Source organism: Pogona vitticeps, chromosome 5, assembly GCF_051106095.1.
Source record: "Pogona vitticeps strain Pit_001003342236 chromosome 5, PviZW2.1, whole genome shotgun sequence".
Taxonomy (NCBI): Eukaryota; Metazoa; Chordata; class Lepidosauria; order Squamata; family Agamidae; genus Pogona; species Pogona vitticeps.
Genome location: NC_135787.1, coordinates 27277248 through 27301744, shown reverse-complemented (window position 1 = coordinate 27301744; position 24497 = coordinate 27277248). Strand labels below are relative to the sequence as shown.

The following is a 24497-nucleotide window of genomic DNA, read 5'->3' as shown; positions in this document are numbered from 1 at the left end:
TTACACCAACAAAATTATAGTGTTAGATGCCACTGAATATTTCTTTCCCTCAGTCTCTGTTTCCTCCTATTCTCAGTCTCTTAAGATAAAAGTATGCCCTTTAATACTTCATATAAATACTCTATATAAACTAAATAAAAATGATCCCTTTTTGGTCAATCATTGTGATCACAACTTTTTTTTTTAAATTCTCACAGTTCTTCGTCTCTCCAGCCATCACATGGTGAAGGTTTAAGAGTGACAATCTGTCCATTTAAATCAGGCATTCTGGATATTTCATACTGTTCTTTGATTAGGCTCTTGCTGTTCAACAGCCATATAAAAAAGCAAAGGAAAAAGCTCAAGCATTATGCCGCTCTCTTAACAATCATAAGTGGCAAGAGAACATTTGCTCTGTTTCAACTTCTGTATTTTTATATTTTCATGATACAATATCAAGATTCATCCGTAGAGGGCTCAGTATCTCCATGTAATTTGTGTTGTGGTATCCATATCAAAAGGTGTAAAAATATGCAACATGGCAAGTTACTTTTGTGAACAAAGCAACAATAAACAGAACCTGGCTGCTGAAAAATAAATTGTTTGAGGAGTTTGTTCTGCTAAATCTGACACGTAAGCAATCTGTTAGTGTTCAAGGTGTGACAACATTTTTCTCTTTTTGTTTCTGTTTTGGTTTCATTATACAAGCTAAAACAGACTAACAAAGCTACTGGTTTGAGACCTGCAAGATAAAGAGTAAAGCCAACCAGTTCTTTCTTTGAAAAAATAATTGTCCAAAGTCCTGTGGAACAGTTAAGGACACAGATACCGTATTTTTCGCACCATAAGACACACTTTCCCCCCACAAAACAGGGGGGTGGAAAGTCTGTGTGTCTTATGGAGCGAAGAAAACAGATTATATTTTCCTGTTTTCTTCTCCTAAAAAATTGGTGCGTCTTATGGAAAGGTGTGTCTTATGGAGCGAAAAATACGTATATTTATCCAATAACTCAAAGAGTGACTTTTGGTTCATTAGCTGGTGCCTAGAATATATTATATTTGCTAGTTTCTTTTACCGTTTAATATCTTTTGGCTGAAATCCTGTTGCACAACTAAGCCCTGTGCACTCTTGAAATCACTAAAAGAATAGTGGTGATTTGCCACTGCTGTTGATGTCACTGCCACTGCACATGTAGAACTGCACAAAAGGATTTTAGCCTCTGAATCTTCTTATACCATTAAATTATCCATGCGAAAAAATTAATGTTTCACATGTTGATTAAAGTAGAACAATTCTGCATGAGGAAATCAAGAATTTTAAGACAATATTGCATTTAATTTAAAAAATGCAACCACCATTCTGGATAATAACTTTTGCTACAGTATTTCTTGTCTAAGGACCTGTTCAACTGCTACAGGTTTTGGGCACTAGGTTGCTGCATTTTTTTAATGGTAAGGATATCACATTAACTTCTTTGTCATAAGCAAAAGAGTTGTCCCCTAGACCAGTGGTTCTTAACCTTTGTTACTCAGATGCTTTTGAACTGCAACTCCCAGAAACCCCAGTCAGCACAGCTGGTGGTGAAGGCTTCTGGGAGTTGCATTCCAAAACTCCTGAGCACCCCAAGGTTAAGAACCAGTGCCCTAGACCAGTGGTCTCCAACCTTGGGCCTCCAGATGTTCTTGGACTTCAACTCCCAGAAATCCTGGCCAGCAGAAGTGGTGGTGAAGGCTTCTGGGAGTGGTAGTCCAAGAATGCCTGGAAGCCCAAGGATGGGGACCACTGCCCTAGACCACAATTCACTGGTCTGTTCCATAAGCAATAGAAGTTCCTAAGCATGGCTAGTACGAGGCTCTGAACTTTTAGTTTCTTGGATACCAAAACTTGACATTCAGTATTCAAAACAACTCCTATATTTCCTTCCTGTGATTTTACAATCTCCATCCATATACAGTGGGGTCTTGACTTGAGAACTCAATCCGTATTGAAAGGCAGTTCTCAAGTCAAATCTGCATTTCCTATAGGAATGCACTGAAAACCATTTGATCCGCATCTGCTCTTTTCCGTCCATAGAAACTAATGGGAAGCTGCTATTCTGCCTTCGACCACTAGAGGGGGATATTTTGTTTCGTTTTTTCTTAGGTCAAGAAAGGTTCAGGGAAGGCAGGGAAAATACAGTCCAGGCAGTTCAGTACCAGGCAGTCTGAAGACTGTCTCCCAATCCACTCTCTAAACGCTGGGAGGAGTGAGGAAGCAGACAGGCACCCTTTTCACTGGCCAACAGTTAACTGAAAGTTCACATTTTGCACTTGCCCTGCCTCCCATGTGGTTTTTTTCAGTTCTTAACTCAAATCTAAGTACTTAAGTCAAGTCAATATTTTCCTATGAGAGTGGTTCTTAAGTCAAAATGTTCTTAACTCAAGCCGTTCTTAAGTCAAGACCCCACTGTATTACAGGAAACAGAGATTTGCTGCCTCTTGGTAAGATCCAGCAAGTGCACGCTGGCTTCTAACAGTGGCAGAACCAGGATTTTCTTCCAGTTCCTCTGCAACCCTCCCTGGCACCAAAAACCTGCTTAAGCAAGTTTCTCAGTTCTCCAGAGTAGGCTTCTATGAGTTGGGTGCATGGAGGGAGAGTGTTATCTCATTTGTTCAAAAGTCACAAAACCCAGCAGAAATACACCACTCTGGCCCCACAAAAAGTCTTCCCAGATCACACAGTCAATTCCTGTTGTTTCCATTCATGGGACAAATAAGAAGGATCTTCAGGGCAGAATTTGTAACTAATAACATTTTTGTACACAGGGATGAAAAAAATGTAAACAAACTCAAGCAACTTTATATTAACATGAAAAATAAAAATAGGAAGGATCATCTCATATTTTTCCAATAAGATTTGGGTTCAACATTGGACAGTTTGAATTTGGGTGAAACAGCAGTGGAGTACAGTTGTTGTTATGTGCCATCAAGTTGGAACCCACTTACAGTGACTCTCTTAGGGCTTTCAAGGTAAGTGAGATATTTAAGGAGTGGTTTTACCAGTCTCATCCCCCAGAGAGTTTTCCCAAGGCTGAGAGGGGATTCAAACCCAAGCCTCCTGAGTTCTAGTCCATCATTAGATCCACTACACACCCTGGATATCCTTTTCATGCTGTACACAATGGGAAACCTATACAAATGATCCTTCACAATTAAATTAGCACATCTCTTCCATGATATCACCTTCTGTCTGTACAACAGCTGGCAAGAGAGAAAGAATTGGTGGTAGAAAACCCATACATGCAAAGCTGCCTGCATAGAAGGGATCAGAAATAATGTGATACCTATGAGTATCTATGTATATTTATCTATACACCTATAGATAAATATGTATTGGATGTTTCATAGGGCCATCAGTTGAGTTTCCATGCAACATATACTCCACCAAAGAGGAAAAGAAATTATTGTTGCATTCTTTTTATTAGTGGCACGCGTACACACACACAAGGTATTCTTCTAAACATAATCAGATATAACGAAACACCTGAATTAGTAATGCAGCAGGCCAACATGCTTGTCATCATTAAAATTACCATTTGACGCAGGGAAACAAGGAGATAGCAGGAGATAGTTAGACACAGTTTGAAATATTAGATATAAACCAGCTTAATCAGGTTGCTTCAGCATTTCTTATGTGTACAAAATTATGAGGGCCAAAATGGATACCTCATGTTTTAGAGGGGCAGCAAAAAGTATGAAATTCATCAATTTTCTATTTAAAAGTTAAGGGGATCCTTTTTCTTTGCAATAATCAAATTAACTATATAATCTAAATGGATCTTTGATACAGCAAGGATTTATTTTTTGGAGACAGAGCATGGAGTGTATATTTAATTATGAATGGTCATTTCTCCTGAAATCCAATAAGGTTTCTGCATTTACAGTTAACTGAAGGATTGGTATCAAGAATTTGGTGGCTCAATGCATTTCCCAACACATTCTTTTTGAGTTTCTTATTCAATGCTTGCATACAAGCTTTGTAAAGAAAAGCTGAAATTGTGACCCTTGTTTGCAATGCACTCTCTTCATAATAACATTTTTGTACACTCAGATTGGATGTTGTTCCTACAGAAATGTTACCAATCTAACCTCTACTTTAACATGTGGCCAATTATTTTAGATAGCAAATTACTACTAATAAAAAATTTTCTATAGAGAGGGGGGATCAGTGTGGACCAGGTCATGTGAGAGGAAGGAGCTTTATTTTAGAAGATTTTGGAGACTTCCTATGGAGTTTACATTGTCTTGCTTTCCTTCTATAAATTAAAATCTTCAACCTCACCTAGTATGATATACCCCATAAGAAAGCAGAAATCTATTCCTGCACTAAATAATGAGTGCTATCAGGGTACCAGAGCATCCTGAAGTTAATAAATAAAAAGATAATAGAAGGAAAGAAACCAAAAGGAAGTCAATTATTAAAAAAATGAAATTATAAGTTCACCTGCTGTTGTCATGGTCAAAACATGGAGAAGAGTGGCTGCAACAGAAGAGATAATTTAAGAAAACAAAAAAGTATGGATGAATGAATAAATGAACAAATGAATGAAATAAAAGGAGGAAGAGAAGATATTTACACCTACAAGTTGAGAAATGCAAAGGAGATGCATATATGGGATCAAAGTTGAATGAAATGAGATGTTCCTCTGTGATCTCGTTTGAACAGGAGTACTCAGGAACCCTCTTGAAATGTATTCAATTTACCTGGAGTCCAAGTAATACCACTTTCCTAGATCACTGCTCTATGCAAACCCATACTCCTTAATACTATGCATGCCAGCCATATATACAGTCTTTTAGTAACCTCATTATGGCAAGCCATATACCAAGTGCATAGCATTTTAATCATTCATCAAATACTTGGAATTTTCAGGTTGGTTCTCTATTGCAGGATTTTTTTAAAAAACAACCTAAATAATCCAACAATTGCAATCACAAATTGGATGTCAAAATCTTAATATAATTTTAAACAAACAGGTCATTATGATTACTAACATTTTTGCAATTCGCAACTGAATCCTATGTGGGAATACCTAGTTTTAAAAACCCCCACTAGAGTTCAATTCAGTTTACTTCCAGGTAAGCATGTACAAAATTTCAGTTTGAATTATATTTTCTCAAAATTGAATTCTGTTGAGAAATTGACAAATGTAATGTGTTGGGCATCAACATCTGTGAGATTCAGTTATTATGGAACAATGATTGTTCATTCTTTCAGCTATGTTTCCACTTTACTCAGAAAAGTCTGTTCTCTACTGTTTAATTTCCTGTTTGCATTCATTTCAATTCTGCATTCCAGATTTTATGTATTTTAAAATCTCAAGGGCAAAATCCAATATCAGTTCATCTTAGAAGACAACCACTGAAAAGACTAGCCACAACAACTAACAATTGCCATCACCATGTTTCCTTCCTAGGTAAGACTTATATTGGTTTTAGCCCTAGCCATATACCTTGCACTTGGTTTTCTGTTTTCTCTCGCCCCCCCCCCGCAAGGTTTCTCACATGTATTTTATTCATTTTTGGGAATCTCCTTGTAGTGTCTTTTTTAGACTGCTTGATTCAGCCCCCCACTCCCACTTTCTACCTTAACATTGAAGGCAAGCATTACATAGTTCTTTCGCTACTATCAAGGAAACTTTAATTTTCCTCTCCACAGGAAACAATCTCACATTCCTCATTACGTTATGCTAATTGAAGATAAGTAGATTATTTTCTTATATGACAAGGCAACAACTCTGCCTTGTATAAGTGGTTTTCAAAAACAAGTCACACTTTTTAGTTCTGAAATATTTTAGAAGTGAACAAATTTATATATAATTTATTAATATTTGTTTTTAATGTTTAAGTTTCTGTTTGTAGTGCTAGGTCCTGTTTCCACTGCTGTTTGTCAGGATGCCATACTAGGTAAAACAAGAAATATCATTTACCTTGTTAGCAATGATCCAATCTCCTTTTTTGAAGCCAGGCAGCTAAGAATAATAACTCTAATTATTTGTCAATTTTAAGCACTCATGCTTTATAACCTTCAGCCGCCACCCAATCCCAAACAAACATTGGAATATTGTCCCGGGAAATCATCTTGTATCAGTTTCCTACAGCTGAAAAGTCTTCCAAAAGACAATTCAGTATTTGGACTCAGTAGAATAATGTGAGGCCAAAGAGAGCTTGTAGATTAGTATCTGTGTAAGTATGTTTTCATAATAAAAACCAATAAAAGCAAAATACAACATAGTCCAGCCCCACTGTGAAGAGACAAAAGTCCTGTGAAATTTAGCTCAGGGGACTGCTATGACAACATTTCAGCATATTAAAGAGATAGCATATTTCATATTTAAAATCTATCCACAGCCTCTACAGATAATATGATCTTATTTGATGATACAATCAATATTGTGCGCACTCATGCACATACACATACATGATATACATGTGCAAACTATTCCCTTCACTGAAATAGCTGGTGCAAAAGCAGTATGTACAATCTCTTTCATATGCTGCTGGCTTAAAAATAATTTTATTTTCAGAATAAAATTAGTTGAACTCTTACATGGTTTTGATTTATTTACTTGCTAAAGTTTGTTAGTGGGGAGAAAAGCTGACCAGTGTCATGTTATCTTAGTAGCTGCCAACTGAGAAACATTCCACATGCCAATTCTGACACAGGATAAAAGCTCAGTGTTTTAGGTAGTTGGCTGTGAAACCAAATGCTGGGAATTCAATTTGCCCACTCTGCCTCTTTCACAGGTGATCAATCCATAGGGTCCCTTACAATCCTGCAGTTCTAAGATTATTATTATATATTTTATATATTTTCATCTCTTTGCTATCACTGAATGCTGTCAATGACACTCCTGAATAAAATATCTGTTCAAAGTTTCATAGATTCATTAAAATATTTGAAATTAAAATAAAATTGCAATTTATAATCAGGAATATAATCTTCAACATACAATAACATCACATTAGGGCAACTGATCTTAATGAAAGCACACTAGTATGAAGGGGTTTTCCCAGTTACCTAGATGGGAGTGGTGATATTTTGCACTCTGTCACCTTGGGAGCTATATTAACAATCTGAGCGTTCCAGTTTAGGGGGAAAATCATATGAAAATACAGCTCTATCTCTATCTCTTAAAGCTTAATTTTAAGCTTAAACATTCACAAAGCCAATTAACAGTGTAATTTTGCACAGATTTATTTAAAATGAAGTCTATTAAATTCAAAGGAAATTCATCTAGTATTACAGCCTAAACATGAGTTCTGTGGTGGAAGGTTTCTACACACCTTTCCTCCTTCTAAGAGGTTGATACTATGACTTGTTATTGTGTGCCATCATATTGCTTCCAAATATTGTGACTGCAATAGGGCTTTCAAGGTATCTGAAATGTTCAAGGAATGGTTTGCAATTATTACTCTCTACTGAGTTCCCATGGGCCAAGCAGGGATTTGAACCTTGGTCTCCTGGGCCCTAATCAGACACTCCATTCCTATAAAATCAAGGGAGTAACAATTTTAAGTGCACAGGTATAGGTTGGGAGACAGAAGCTTTGTTTGCAACTTGTTTGTGGTTCTATTTATAGCACATCAGGGGGTGTGGTTAAAAGAGAGCTGCCTAGTAAGCTGTAAACAAGTCTTTCTCAAGTCATTACCCTTGCCATAAACTGTTTTAAAAAGAGTGCGGCTTTGCTCAACCTTAGCTGTTTAAAGAAAACAAGAGAGAAAAGGAGAAACTTGCTGACAGGCTTTGCTCACTATTCTCTGTGCTAATGTAGTGGCTTTTCTGCATTGGCACAATCCATCACATGTCTGAAATGATACAAATAGATCTGTTTTTTTTATATAAATACGAGTCCCAGTGGTGGAGGGGGAAAACTACAGATTTGGGAGAGGAAACTCCAGGCTGTTTTGCATTTTTTCCCCATTTGCTCAGCTATTTTCTCCACATAGAAGGTACGGCAATGATGTGTTTTAGGATATTCCCAAACCATGTAAACAACAATACTATCTATACTAGCATGTCTCAGAAATCCTGTTATCAGCATGTGAGTTCAAGCCAAGACACCTTGAGGAAATCCTGAAAAACCTTTAAAGCTCACTTAGGCAAATAGGTGCATGTAGATAACAGGAGCAGTGGCTGGACCTACCACAGCTTTCTGCATGACACTGGCCTTTTCACTGACATGGGTGTCTGCATAAGGAGAACCTCCATGAAAGCAGAAGGTGATGTGCAGGCTTCAGCTCTATTCAAACATTTGGAAAAAAGAGAGACTAATTTGAAAGTGAATGCAGAGTGATAGTTCTAGCCTCACTCTCCTCTTCCTGCTGTCCAGGTGACAGGCAGGGGACAGGGCTAGATCTGCTACCCAACACATACTTTCTAAATGCCCATATAGGGTTTTCCGTGTGAGCAGACTCATATATTTTGTGATCTTATGGAAGCCTACATGTGGATAGGATCTCACAAATAGAACTTTCCGATGCAGCTGTCTAGGAATATAACAAGTGTCATGTAGGATGCTGGAGGTAGGTCCCATTTCACTTGCTGTTCATATATAGTTTGTCTGTATGGGGAAAGACTGAATATGGCTTCTTATAGTTTATTTTCCTGTTGAAGCCTATACTTCAAAAATTATGATGGTCATCTTGGAGCTGATAATAATAATAATAAATGCTGCGGCTATTAAATATTCCGGAGTATGCTAGTACTTAAACAACACAATTCTTCATATTTTCAAAGCTATTGATATTTTCTTTAGTGGAAAATTCAGCCAAGACACATAAGAAGTATGAGCCCTGATCTGCTGAGATCAGGATACTTCCTTTGATTCCCTGTTTGTGAATGTATTTAGGAATTTTAGGCCCATCTTAAGGTTTGTTTATAGTACCAATTTTAATCTGTTGGTCATGACTCCCAACAACTATGAAAACAGGAAAGTTTTCCAACAAAGATTTTTCAGGATTCTTGCTGCAAGGGCTCATCAAGATTAAGCCTACCTGAAATTAGTGTGTTTGATGTACTGATTTAGTGTTTTATTTTGGATGGTTACAGATTTTGTGTTATGCCAGTAACCTCATTCAGGCATTACATATGAAACCAGGCAGGCCTGTAACTGTGATGGGAACATGAGAACTCACGCAAGTCCTTCAAGATTCCACTAGTCTGATACCAAATAGGCTTTCTCTCAGTCACCATAAACATCTGAAGAAGGGCTCCCAATTGTGGAAGTGCCTAAGTGTGTTCAGGCCAATGCTCTTGCAGGCACCTTGTCAACTGAACAAAAGTCTGTTTGACATCCATCTGTGATGTGGGGGAAGGACACTGGGGGTATGAAATGTGAGCACAACTTGCCCTAATCCCCATTATAGCCCTACCTGCTTTCAGGTTACAACATTTGAAAGGATTTCCTAATACGATAAAGTGAACATTCAAACTAAACATTAGGTCAAACTGTCAAGATTTCAAATACTTTCTATATCTTCTGCCATGGATTACCTACCCGGAATGTATAGGACTAGCAGAAAGAGTGACATTGTCCAGGTTGTCAGGACTCCAGCTTAATCGATATGAATTTCTCTCTCCTTCTTTGGCCAATGTGGATACCTGGTAATGCAAAGAAATATTTTTCTCTCTTTCCTTTCCCTCTCTTTTTAAAATATAGAGCCTCTAACCAGTGTGTGTCTATACTGTATATATACAGAACAAAAAATAAAATATAAAATAACAAAACAAAATCCTGATATAAGAAAATTAAGCAAATGACCAGAAGCTGAAGATTTACTGCTGTTGGGTCATTCAGATACCACCAGAAAATACAAGTAACAACTTTTGCACTGGAAACACTATAGAATAACAAAATTTTAATTGCTTTCAAAAGAATCTAGCACTTTAGTTTCCACTACTGAAAGAGGGCTATGTAAAACATTTTTTAAATGCTGAAGTAGAGGTGGGTAATTGAAGGACAAAAAGGACACAAGTTTCAGATGATGGCCACTAATTAATTTCTAGCAAAGTAAGTATTAGCTAGACTTATTTCACCATCTGCTAACACTTTCAATAGCATTGCATAGTAACATAACCAGATGCCTTATTCTAATCAGATCACTGATCGGAGTTACAAGCAGGATTCTTTTCTAGCGCTACCTGGTGTTTCCTTGTCATTTTACTAACAAATTGCTAACCAGTCTTGATCCTGTTTAGCTTCCAAAATCAGAAGAGACTTGGCGTGGTCAGAGTAATATGCAATAATGTTGTAACAATATAGGTGTATTGTTTAATCAAATAAAACCATATAATCAGACAGTCCCAAACAAGATTAACATTATTATAGTGACAATGTGTGTGTGTGTGTGTGTGTGTGTGTGTGTGTGTGTGTGTGTGTGTGTGTGTGTGTGTGTGTGTGTGTGTGTGTGTGTGTGTGTGTGTGGCGGCGGCAGTAAATTAAGATGGCAGCATAAAGATATCAGTTTGACAGAACTGCAAATTAACCATAGAAGTCTCACCTGGTGGCTGGGGATCACAACTGCGTCATCAATCATGGTGCTGTCCCTCATGTAGGAGACGTGGCTCAGCGTATGGGATTTGTCTGAACTGAAAGATCGCAGGCTGGTAGGTTGGTAACATTATCAGCAGTGCAGATGATGTTGTGAAGATAAGATTGTGGACAGAGCAGGGCAGAGCGCAGCAAGGGATTGAAAAAAGCATGCTATTAGCAAATATGGTGTAACTTCCAGGGGGATGATTTCAACCCTACAGTGAAACCTTCTACTTTTTCTCCAATCTGCTTAAATGAGAGCTCAGCTCTACCTCTCTTTCTGTTTCTTGTCTCCAATGGAACCAAACAGAACTGCGATCTGTTTGATCTTCTGTCTAGAAATACATTAAACTAGTGATACTGTGTCGCTAAGAAGGCCCCACCCCTTACATTTAAAAGTAATAACAATGATGGAATTATTTCCTTACCCTATTTAAAAAAACATTATTTGCAACTTACAATTAAAAGGAATTTTTCAAGAAAACAAAGCTAAAACTACGTTCTGCTGGTAGTCAATGGTGAATTACTTTTACTCCCCTGGAAGGTACACAAAAGGTGGCCAGCCATATGCTTTCTTTGTAATAAAGAAATCTCCTTTTACACAGCACAATATTTACAAATAAGCAGTAAAGACACTGTTATTTCCATAGACACAAACAGAAAAACATTTGCTGTAGCACTGTTGCAAAGCAAAAAAAAAAAAAAAGTACTTCCACACAGAAGCAGAGTCTAATTAAATTATCTGCTGCCATCTCAAAAATCAAAATCTAAATACATTAAGCAACACAGGGGTTCTGCTTCAGGTACTACATCAAATACAGATTCTGAAGCTTTCTGAACCTGCTACCAGACTACAGTTCACATATGAGGTGTAGATTTATAAGAACTTCATATGTTTCTAATTGCCTAGAAACATAATAATGTTAGGTTTTGGATGAAACTGAGGAGCAAAATTGAGCTAAAAAGTGCAATCTATCATTGCATCATCAACAGACACCTCACAGATCTATATAGAATGTAAAAAATTGCATTTTAAATTGTGGATCATAGAGATGGGCACTTGGGATACAAATGCAAACAGTAGCACCACAGATGCCGCAGGGGCCGAATTCCCTGCTCCAGAACTGGCTAGTACACTCACTGGGCTCTGGGAGGCACTGCAGTCCTTCTCCAGTGGAGGTGCATCAATCCTGGCAGGAGCCCCATCTGCCCTTCCTCACCCCACCGTGCAGCCAAACACTCATTGGCTGAGTGTAGAAACTCCCCATCCTGCCGTCACACTAAAGTGATTGGCTGCGTGGGGGACAGGGAAGGGCCAATCGAGCTGCTGCTGGGATTGGTGTATCACCTCCAAAGGAAGACCACAGTACTGCATGGAGCCTGATGAATGGGCCGGACGGTTCTGGGGCAGGGACCTGGGCCCCTGCAGCGCCTTGGTGCCATGATTCATACATGAAATGCCCATCTCCAGTGGAGAATAAACAATGCCTGAAATCCAGCTGTGCAGCTCCACGTGCACAGCACTGCAAAGTTAGTGAAAAGAACAACAAAGCAGAAGTGCTGTTGATGAAACACTTCTGCATGCATGCTGTACAATGGGTGCAATGAGAGCTGGGCTATCAATTGCAATACACTTATTTAATGTTGGTTGCCGGAGCACAAAGCCCAATACACAGGATTTTAGCCATTATTTATTTACCAACATACACATATGATGGAAGTATTCTTCTTAACTTTAACATTTTTGGTGACTTGTGACTATAATTCTGAGCTCTGTGACACATATCAAAGTTCTGTTAATTTTAATGGGACTAAAACAAATATTCTTGACTTCAGTAAATTGACTTTAGTCAATGAATTGGATCCTAAGTTTGCTTCCATGAATGGAAAAGAATTCACAGAACAGGAATTTACCACCAGATTCTTCCATGAGATATCCTGTATGTTCTCCTAAAAAACTACTCCTGACACTTATGGGATCCTAAGGGGAAATTGGTGGATAAAGTGTCAGAGGTTGCAGTTACTGCAAGTCAATGTAAAATGCTAGTGTTAAATTAATTTGAATACCTTCTGGCGCTTACTATAGTACCATTGTTACTACACTATAGTAACCGACTCTTAATTTAAGAACTAGATCGCTCAGTGGCTTAGATATCTGGCTACTTTCACTGATGTTTTTATTTTTAAATAAAACAAATACCAGGTGCTGACCCACTGTGAATAAGAACATGAGAGGAAAGTATGGAATTTCCTCTCTCTTATATCATGGCCTGACCCAGTTCAAAAAGCTCCTCATGTTATATTTAAAAATTGGACATCCATACAAGGGCTAAAGGGGTGAATAACAACACATCTACTGTGAATCTGTGCCTTTGAAACTTTGTTGTATGCAAACACCATTGTAAATAGATTCTTGAAGCATCTGCAGCAGTGTCATGCAAGGCTAGCAAAAGATTTGAAGACATACGTAGATAGGAAACACACAATTAAGAAATCAAACATATAGAAATCTAGAATTGCTTCATGACGTTAAAGACAGCTCTTGGCTCTTTCTCTAGTGGTTACAAAACCAAATTCCACCAATAATTATTTAAGTACCTTTTATATACTTGGAACATGTGGCCATATCCTTTCATTGCAAAATATAGGTATGAAATTTTAATGGCTATATAAACATTGAAGAAATCTTTATAGAGTTAGGGATAAAAAGGTGAGCCAGCAGTAATTCTTCATTTTTTCTTTCTGTTACAACAATGCTATTATTATGGAAAAGGAGCACCTTGAGATAGCAGTGTACCCGTTGTTCCTTCAAGAACAGAATGCTATTCAGATATAAGGTGTTTGTGTCACTATTTTTAGTTGGCATCTTTGGGTATGCCATAACAGAGTGCAATAAGGTTTTTAATGAACTCATAACTAAGTATAACCAGAGATGGCCAAAAACATCTGATTCGGTAGTTTGTGCTGGTTCATTTCCAGTATTGGCCAAAAAAAAAAAAAAAGTGTTTAGAGCTTCAAAGCCCTGCCTTCTCTGGCAGGTGCCCACTCAAAGGCTGCACCCAAACAATGTGGGGCAAGGAAGCTCTGAACACCTGTTGGGCTGATAAATGAACCAGCATGAACTGCCGGTGATTTATGCCCATCTTTAGTTACAACCACAATATTTTAGATTTCCTAAAAAACCAACTACTGTACTGTAATTCTAATAAAAACCTTTTAGATTCTTTAGGAAGACTACAACATGGAATTTGATATACAATGATAGATGCTATAAGGGACCACTGAAAAGAACTAGAGCTTTGGTGTCATGCAGCAGGATACCTACCTGGGCATAGTGCTAATGGAAGCATACAGAGAGAAAAAATAATAACAGACATGGAATACCATTATGAAAGGGGGAAAAAATCTCAGAAAGCTAGAAGCTGAATTATTAAAATAAACCAGTTCTATGAATATGGCCTGATCAAAGAACTGAAGAAATAACGTGTCCCACAGCACAAAGCAGCACACACATTTTGCTGCAGTTATGATCCATTTCTTACAAGCATTGTCAGTTCCTATTTATAGAGCTTTATTATTTTAAAGTAGAAACCTGAGAAGTCATAAACAAATCTTTCCTCCTCAAAACTATTCCTGATCGTTTTTACTTGTACTTATCTGGAAGTAGTGATAGTGGAAGGTTATACCCCAGTGCTTAGAAGCTTTACAGGATATAACAAGTTTTATATTTTATCTCCTCTCCTTACTGTGTATAAATGATCAGAGGGAGTGACCATTGAGGCATGACAATTGGTGTGACCAATAATCAAATGGTAGAACATTGCCTATATCATTTTCACATGAAAAACACCCAGGTGTCTTTTTGCATGGATAGACTGACTGTACAGCATACCGTCACAAAAGCATCCTCTCTCTATATGGAAGCCATACATACATGACTTCCCCAAATAGAAGTAATCCACACAGATTTACTGAACTTTGAGCATCTATTCCAAACTTTGTAATATTTTCCCCTTCTTGTTTCAGTATGCATGGGTTATGCTCTCTCTCTCTCTCTCTCTCTCTCTCTCTCTCTGTGTGTGTGTGTGTGTGTGAGAGAGAGAGAGAGAGACAGAGAGACAGAGAGACAGAGGGGGGGGGAGATAGACAGTGATTTTGGCCATTTCCCTCCCCCCATAAAATATGTTCATCTATTAATATGATGGCTTTTAAAAGGAAAGGAAAAGCAATGAAAGAGCAATGAGCAGTGGAGAAATACTGAATATTGACAATGAGAAAAATTAACTAATAAGAAATGACAATAGTCCCTTTCAAAAAAGTTTTATATTGGTAATATCTGTTACATGAAGTATGTTAATATTTGCCTTTGTTTGCATTTATATATTATTTTTTGATCAGAACTTTTTAAATGAATGTTATTTTGCTTTGCTTAATGATCTAATCCACATGAATAGAAAAGTGTCTTCTATAAAACAGAGACAGATGATCCTCTGAGGTCCAACTGCACAGCCCATCCCTGGACCTTGGAGGGCCACATCCATTCCCACAATATGAATCCTCCAAACTTTTCTTTTTAAAGAATTAATTCACACATCCTCCAGTCCTAGGCCTAGCTTTGGTACACATGGGACGTTGTTGTATGAGACAAATGATTCGAATTCACCACTGAATGAAGACTGTGAGAGTCGAAGGCACTGTCCATTGGTACAGCCCACATTGAGGAAATGATATCTCCAAGAGGTGCTTGTGGATTCTTCCTTTGAACTCATGGAGGCAACAGTTATTCCTTATCATGCAATGGGCTCTGCTATTTCTTCATGCAGGAAAGCTCTTTCTATGATCTAGCCTCCTGATCTTGCTGACTTGATCCCACAATTTAGGAGGGTGGGAGGGACTGAAGGAATTTTGATCCCTTTTCTCTAAAAATGTTGTCTTCCTCCTTTTTGAGAATAAGACATGTACAGATACCTCCTCAGTAACTTTTGTGCTATTCTGGGTGACTATATAGAAGTGGTTGTTCCCTGACTTTAAAATCATATTCTAATGGAGAAAGTTGGGTTTAAAGTCATTTACAACACAGTCACAGGTGATTAGTTATAAATGTCTACTTAGAATTAACTTCCATTGAGTTCATGGATGTAGCATTGCAGCCTCAGTTAATTATGGGTAAACTCATATTAACAGAATGAATTATATCAATTACCCATATTTTTCGCTCCATAAGACGCACCTTTCCATAAGACGCACCAATTTTTTAGGAGAACAAAACAGGAAAATATAATCTGTTTTCTTCGCTCCATAAGACGCACAGACTTTCCACCACCACCCCGTTTTGTGGGGGAAAAGTACGTCTTATGATACGAAAAATATAGTAAATGTGAATTCCTAGCTTTTGTGGGCTAGGAAGAACCTTTACATTTATTCCTGCATTAGATGACTCTTTGGAAGGATGCAGATTAGAGTGCTTCACCCATGAAGTAGTACCTGTCAGATCGACCTCCTTCCAGGCTGTACCTCAAGTAGTTCATTCCATCTAAGAACTGGCTGCTGGGTAAGGAATCATCACCTAATTCTTTCAGGTCTTCAGGTCGAAGGTATTCTCCCCCATCTCCTGTCATAGTGTCATCACCTTGAGCAAAGGCACACATGTTCATAAAGTCAGTTAACTCAGAAACTTAATACCTGAATAGTGTGGCAAGATATCAACCCACGAACACAAACAAAACAAAACTGTGGACATTCCTGAAGCAGCGCAAGCACAAGCTGTTAATATACATTTTTTTAAAAGTTTGGTAGATTAAAAAGGATGAAATCAGTGCATGTTAATTTTTAAAACATATCAAACAATTCCTTTTTCTTTAACCATTGTCCATACAGCTGGCTGGATTAATTTAATTTCTGTTTCTTTTTCTGCTTAGGTTTGTTAGACACAGGTAGCTTCCAAAAGGAACTTTAAGGTTGCTTCCATATGACGTATTAAAAAGGGTGTCTGAATGTTTGTGATGCTATCTGTACAATATGTGAATGCTATTACTGTGGCAGAAAGAAGGAGAGAAATGCATGTTATAGACAATGTATACGTTGCATTGGCATTAGAGACCAGCTTTAGGAGAAGCTCATTAAGCCATCATAAGAGAACATCACATGACACTGCCTGATATCAGGTCAAATTATGTTTGGAAACTTGGCACACTGGTTAAACTGCTGTACTGCAGCCAAAAGTATGCTTGTAACCTGTGGTTCAATCTCAGGTAGCCAGCTCAAGGTTCACTCAGTCTTCCATCCTTCTGAAGTTGGTGAAATAAATACTGGGGGGTGGGGCATGTGTAGCCTACATAATTAACTTGTAAAACTCCCAGAGAGTACATTAAGCAGCATGCTTATACAAGCAGCACACTTTTGCTTTTATTTCTATGTACACTACAGAAATATGTTAGGATAAAAGGCTACTCATATCCTCTTCTAATCATAAATTATAATTTTTAAAAGTCCATTGACTTCAGTGGGTTTATTCTGAGTATGACTATGTATGGATCCAACTTTTAATAACTTGTGGAACAGAAAAAAGAACGTAAGGAACAGTTTGTGACAATGGAAGAAAGTGTATGTGCTCTTACACTAAGTTGGAGGCATCCCTTCTGTGAAGAGAAAGCACCTGAACTCAGACAAATTTTGGCATTTGGTAAAAATGTCAAGATACCAAGGCAGTATTATTAATTTAAAATATAATATGAAATTTAAAAGTTCTTTGTGTTGGCTTCAGGGAAAAACAGGGTCATGTTAAATATTCTAGCCGTAACATGGAGGGCGGGGGTGGCACACATTGAAAAGTTCAGTGTTCTGAGAATGTTATCTAAATGCTCCCTTTCAGCCACTCACAGAAAGATTCCCGTCCCTTCTGTTGAATCTTGACCCAGAGTTGCTTGTGGGTGGTTGTGGAAAGGAAAGCTAAGAGTAGATTCCATTTTGCCCACAAACATCTGTTCATGTAATGTTGGGTATGCCTCAAAACCTCCACAAGGTAAAACAGTTCAGGAGTTGGGGAAGTGTTCTCTTTAGTATGACTTGAAATGGCTAACCCAGGATATTGTTACCTGAGGCAGGGCAGAAAAATAGCACCACCTACAATCAGTGCATGACACTTAAAGCTAGATCTAGTTAAGTTATTTTAGTGTATGAGACAGAAAAGTCCATCACTCATAACAGTTCAGCAGTAAAAAAAAAATGAACAGCTGACACTGTACTGCCTCTTCACGATATTGAAAATCTGCTGCTTGATGCAATCTGCTCTCTCTACCCGTGGACCTGTCTCCCAACCACCTGCTCATTAAAAAACGATGTTAAAAAATTCAGAGATTTTTACAGTCATTCTTCATGCAAATATAGCCTAGAGCAGTGGTTCTTAACCTTTTTGAAAGAAACGCCCCCTTGAGCCAGTGAGGAAGTTATCATCGCCCCCCTCCCTGCGGTGATGATATCTTATTTATTTATTTATTTATTTATTTATTTATTTATTTATTTATTTATTTATTTATTTATTTATTTATTTAAGACACTTAAATCCAATGACCCCTGAAAACAAAATTCAATTGCAAGAAAATGAAATGCCCCCCAAAAGTAACATTTAATGATTTAGTTACAAGGGAATTTTAAGATGCAAAAAGAAATATAAAAAGGCCATAAAAACAAACCACAATGCAGGAACTAAAAATTTCAAGATGAAAACTCTGAAACTAAATTAAGATTGGAGGAAAATATATATTCATGCACACTGTAAAAAGGCTGCAGCCATCTTCACAGGTGTGGCTTGCTCCAGTGCCCCCCTACCGCCCCCTTCTGCTCCAGCGCCCCCACACCGCCCCTTTTTGTTCTACCGCCCCCCTGAAAAATGAAATCGCCCCCTGGGGGGCATTATCGCCCACGTTAAGAACCACTGGCCTAGAGAACCCATGTACCTATGGCTATCAACAATTTCAGCATTTTAAAGTGTATTACATTGCTTCTTTCACTACCCATGTTATCTATTTAAAGGCCAAAGAACCGGTAGTTAAGTGTTTACAGATGAATATCATATCATGTCAGCCACATACACCTCTGAGACACAAGAAGGCAACATTAGGAGACTGAACAGTTAAAACAGAAAAACTAAAATCTATTCATGGTGCGAAATTGCTGAGGGCAGCAGCACACAAAAACTGTATCCTAGCAACTCTAAAGAGGGATAAACATAGGAACAATATCCCCCAACTGAGAGAAAAGTATTATGTTCAACTAAAGTTTGGAAATTAAACATGTTCTCAGGCACTACCCCACATCTGGCATTTGGTTACACCATTTCTGGCCAGTGGGAGGAACTGAAAACATGCACAGGCCCACATTCAAATTCAGCAGCATAGATCCTTGTTAGGCATTCCATTAACGTGTATAGGCTGGATCAGAAAATGAGGGAAATTCATCAAAAGCAATACAGTTTTGTGTCTCATTTAGAGACTGCTTTCTGCAGTACCTGTGTCACTAAAGGCTTCCTCATCAGTGAAATGGTCATATTCAGAGTGTTTAACAGCTGCATGATATATAAGTTAATTTCAGAAAAGGGCTAAAAGAAAACTGCCAACTCATAAGATGGTAGGGGAGATCATGTCATTATTGTGCAATCAAGAAATGACCAACAGCAACATATAAGGGTTGGTAGAATATAGTTTTTTAAAAAAAAAACCAGTAAGAAATAAAGACAGTTGAAGTTATTTTCAGAGAATAATGCAAAGTTCATAAACATTCACAGATTAATTTAACAACAGATTAATCAATGGGCCAAACCCTATGAGGCCATGGAAGATCTATGGTCTCCATCCTGTTCAGTTTCTTTTAAAATACAGGCATGGAAAATTACTTCCAGAATGTAATTTGTTATATAACTCATTACAAAGTCAGAAAAAGTAACTGATTGTTATTAATACCAGTTGGTTTTTGTTTATTTGCTTGTTTGTTTGTTTGTTATTACAGAAAGGTCACAACTTCTATGAGCTATTTGACCACTGGGGAAAAAGCAAACAGGTTTGTATGTTTTTTTCCTAACAGGATAAAGAGCTCTCTGTGTGTGCATGCACACACTGCATCCACACTCATGAGGAAGAGGAAGAGAAAGAGAAATGTTTTCTTAGGAAAATGGCCTAATTGAAAAGGGTTAACACTAGCTAGAGTTGATTTTATGCATAATAAATCATAGGAAGTTATCTGAAAATTGATCGATGCAGCTCAGCAATGACTAACCTGGTTGGCTGCAACTTCCCACGGTTTCAGACATGCTAGGGTTTCATGTCTACATGAACTATTTGCTGCCGAACTACAGCACACCTACATTCAGTCACATGTCTCTGATTTCTCCCACTGATGCTAATGGGAGTCACAGATGTTGCTTTTTGGTTAGTGGTTTTAAATTTCTACACTACACTAATGAAAACCATCAGCAATTTTTAATAATATAGTTTGAATTCAGAACTTTAATTTGGTTCCTATTATAAGTATGCCCTGTCAAAACTTCTAGTTGGCTGGAAAGCTCAGTGATTTGGAGCACCTGTAGTCCACAGTTTGATTGCTCACTGTGCCTTGTAGAAGCAGAGCAAGACTGTGCTGCCTTGGGCAAGCTATTCAGTCCATCAGCACCCATAAAAAGTACAGAATGGTAAACCACTTCTGAGTACTCTATGTGAAGGAAATCCTGGAAAGGTCATCATAAGTTGAAATGATTCATTACAATAACTCCAATAGCATAAGAAGATGAAGAAAGTTAACACCTCAAGTACTTAAGAAACCAATTTGACACAGGAAGTCATATAATCACTGGAGGGCTCACCTTCTTCATCAGAAACATCTAACACTTCAGTCATAGTTTCAGGAACATTGAGCTTGTGTTTTTCGGTTACCGTCTGCAAAGGAAGAAAGAAAAAAAATCAACAGGTTAATTGGGATGGGTAATCACCTAAGCCAATATACACTTAGTATATTTGTCAGTCAGTGGCTGAAATATAGTAGTAAGTCACAACGAATTAGTAGGGATTTGGTGGATTTCCAATGCACCTCACTCTACTCTGACAATGTAATTCTGCTCTATAGTTCAAAGATATTTTCCCCACATATGGCATTGTTGCTGATGATTCTGTAAAAATGATGCATGCTGTGATAAACAATAAATTGTTTAGGAACTAATTTTAAGATGCCTACAGTCTATTTCCTAATTAATGGTACATCCATTACATCTTCAACCTGTTGTGGAAGACTGGGCTCTACAATAAATTAGGTAATGTCTACAGAGTAGCTTTAAGAACTTGTAGGCAGCATATGGAACTTATTACTGCTGTAAAATACTTTGAAATTGAAGCTTCTTACAATGCAAAATATTTAAACTGAAAAAAGATGTTGACTGAGCACCACATCTGATAAATCTGCATTGAAAATATAAACTGAATTACTTTCTCAGACTTTAGTTCGTTTTGTTAATATTTTATTTACTTTTTTTAAATATTGCATGTTAAAATCATTAAAATTTGTACATAACTAGGAATAATTGTATATTATGAGTGTAAAATAAGATAAGAAACGCAAAATGATGTAGAGTTTATGGACATTATCAAAAGAGATTTAAAAGCACATATGAAGGAATTCTCACACCACAGGGCTTTAATTCAAAATTGAAACCAGCACTTACAGAAGATGAAGAACTAATAAGATATCTGTGATCAAGTAAGCTTCCCATTATGGTCTATATGCAGAAGATAGTTTGGAATGTACAGTGATGTCAAGATAGTCTGGAGTAAATTAGCAAAGGTTTCCAACTCCCGACAGTTGAGCAATGCAAAACAAGTTTAACTAAAGAAGACATTTATTTTCTGTCAGAAATTAGGTTGCTCAAGGAATGTACTCTTTAATCTCCAAATAATCTGCAATATATTAGTAAGGGTTTTCAAATCATAGAAATGGGCAGAAGTATATTTCTGTGAGAGACCATTTGTGTGCAAACACCACTTCTTGTACTAAAACACAATTCTTCAGCTGGGCATGAAATTAGACTAAGGCCCCTTATTCAGTAATTTTATGTGCACCTTCCTTATCCACAATTGTTCACCTGTATGAAACACTTTCTCCTCTTTGGAGAGTTTCAGAGTTCTTGAGAAAATATAGATATGTTCAGTAAATCTAGTTTGTCCACTCCATATTAGAAGAAAAGTATCATAGCTGATAGTAATTGAAAGAGGACATCAAGATACCGTAAGGCAAGCTAATGACTCCCTGTTTTTGATCCCTACACATATTAACTGAATTGTCCACTTAAATTAAAATGCTCCTGAAATACTAACAAGCTTATTTGAAAGTTGGCTCAAACATTTTTTCCCAGGAGTTGAGAGAAAACAAGAGAGAGACGGTGAAACATGCCATTATTGCTCCTGCAAAAATCTGACATTTGGATCATACTCTAACCCACTGCCATGATATGCAGTTTGACTCCTCGCAATGTTATTTACCAATGTCACTATTAATTATTGAATACAGATGTAAGGTTTCCAGTCCTCATGGAACTGAACTACGTATTGTAGGCAGAGATGGGGTATTCGTATACGAACATCCCCCCACAGGAGGAGATAACATGGGTCCACTCACAATTCCGCCGTTGACACAAGCACAACAGAGCCTTCCTATCGATCTGTTGTCCGTAATGGATTAGCCGCTCTGTGACCTGACATAGAGGCTCATCTTCCTGCTTTCTGCCAGGACTGGCTACTCCACTGCGGACAATGGAGAGATAGGAAGGCTCCGTTGAGCTCACATCAGCGGTGGAATCATGAGTGGACACTTATCTCCACCTGTGGGGGGATATTCATATTTGTATACAAATATAAATACCCCCATTTTTAGTTGTAGGCCTTTTTCACATCACAGTTACATATGAATCTAACCAAATCAACATCTTATACCACTTTTACCTCCAATGTACTCCACATTTGAGAAATAACAAAGCAAAAAGACAGGCTTCTTGTTGTGTCTCTGTTCCCATCTAACAGGGGATCTGTAGCTTTAAGGCAGTAATTCTCACCCACTGGTTCACCAGATATTTTGGGCTTCCAAAATATCTCTCACCATTGGCAATGCTGACTGAGGCTTCTATGAGTTGAATCCACTATATGCAGAGGTGCCACTGCTGTAGAGAGCACATGCACACATATAAGAGTCCCTGGTTCAACTCCAAGTATCTCTGCAAAGACTGCAGCTCCCGAAATAGCCTTTGAGAGGCAGAATAAAAAAAAATACTAACCTAAATAACCAATAATTTGACTCAATTTGAGGTAGCTTCTTGTTTGTTTGAGTAGCTGTGCACAATTTCCAGCCTAACACCACATTCAGAGCTACTTGAGCATACAACTCTTGTCAAGGAAGGGAACAGGGACAATATTCACTGCCTGCCTTCCACTTTCCATGAAACAGCTGATCAGGATGATGTCTCCTTTCTAAGGAGGCTTCTTTCACAGCCAGTTCCTCTGTGCACACTATCATATCAGATGAAAATATGCATCAATCCTTATGAAAACATGCCCTGAATAACAGCGTTATCATAGTGCTTCTTGAGCTGAGGTTCAAACAGCCTTGATTTTTTAAAAAAGCAACTTGCAGAGGAATCCACTTTTCCTCAAATAAAAGTTTTTAAAATGGTATCTGAATACACGCAAGATAAAAGGACTTGTCCACATGTACCCTTCTTGTTCCTCTCTCTCTGATATTAAGCATATGGTGAGGCCTTTGGCATATGGCCATGAAGCTTGACAAAGCCATAGATACAAAATAGAACCTTCTCTCATTTATAGTTTTCTTCTTTCTATACATACCAACATTTTCAGCACTGCCAGATGAGTGACTCATGCTGGTGCTGGCACGAAACATAAACAAGACTAATTTAAAACTGAAAAAATTATTTGTCTGTGGATAATAGACTTAGGTGCTTCCAGAAGATGGTCCATTAGGGGACTTCCTGTGGAAGATTTAAACCTGCAGTTGTCCTGCCTCAGACATGGAGGCTTGCATGGCATCCAGACATTATCTTCTTGACATGTTCTGCAGATACTCCTTCTATCTTTGACCATACCGTATCCGTTAAGGAGAAAAAGACAGAATAAATGTATTTATTGTGGTGCTAGAAGTCCTCAGTTTGGAAGCACTCTTACATCTCAAGCAGGGAGCTTGGAGGTGAAAAACACCATCTTAAAATATTAACTGCTCGAGAAAACCAGCTGTTTCTCTGCTTTGAGTCATCTGCTTTACATGTGCTTAAAACTCACATGGCTTTCCTTTTTTTTTTAAACCACAGAAAGTTTTTGTCATTAAAAAGGTCAGACAACAGCAGGGACACAAAGCCTGCAGAGACAGATTGAATGCACACTGAGGGACATGTGTTTCTACCCCCTTTCTTTTCAGAAATGAGTTAAAGAACATCTGACAACAAACAATAATGGTCTTCCACTTGTTACTGGGTCTTCCATTTTGTCAATGCCATTGGCTCACTATACAAGAACTGAATCTGGCACTGACTTGATTGCAAAAGTTTGCCAGAAGTGGTGTGGATTGCTCTAGTTGAACCCCTGATGGGTCTCTGTCATTTTCCGTCTCTCTTCAAATTCTGCTGCTTCAATGTCATTTGTCTTAAACTCAGTTTAACCAGAAAGACAGTGGGCACAATTCTGATTCACTGGGTCACTTTTCTCATTCCAGAGCTAATTTGGGCTGATGGCTGTTTCATTGCCACTACTTCAATAACTGATATGGTCGTCAACAATGGTACTACTGCTTGTGGAACAGCAGCACCAATGATTGATGTTCACATTCCTAAATAATACTTTTGAGTATGAATCAATTAGCAAAGTATTTTTTATCATAAGATACACATACTGTACTTTCCAG

General features: G+C 37.9%; 1 protein-coding gene across 50 annotated transcripts in view; it reads right to left on the bottom strand.

The window, feature by feature from the left end:
* ANK2 (ankyrin 2) overlaps window positions 1-24497 on the bottom strand; it is a 328145-nt gene that overhangs the window by 47266 nt on the left and 256382 nt on the right. For 21 of the 50 annotated variants that reach the window (XM_078376603.1, XM_078376610.1, XM_073001744.2 and 18 more), the window contains 4 exons: window positions 20407-20479; window positions 16038-16182; window positions 10522-10624; window positions 9519-9622 (listed from right to left, as the gene is read on the bottom strand). In XM_078376603.1, coding sequence (XP_078232729.1) covers window positions 9519-9622; window positions 10522-10624; window positions 16038-16182; window positions 20407-20479 — 425 coding nt within the window. Of the gene's footprint in view, window positions 1-4462; window positions 4499-5948; window positions 5991-9518; window positions 9623-10521; window positions 10625-13878; window positions 13891-16037; window positions 16183-20406; window positions 20480-24497 lie in introns of all 50 variants that reach the window. The other 29 variants (XM_078376608.1, XM_078376590.1, XM_078376601.1 and 26 more) reach the window with 7 other exon arrangements.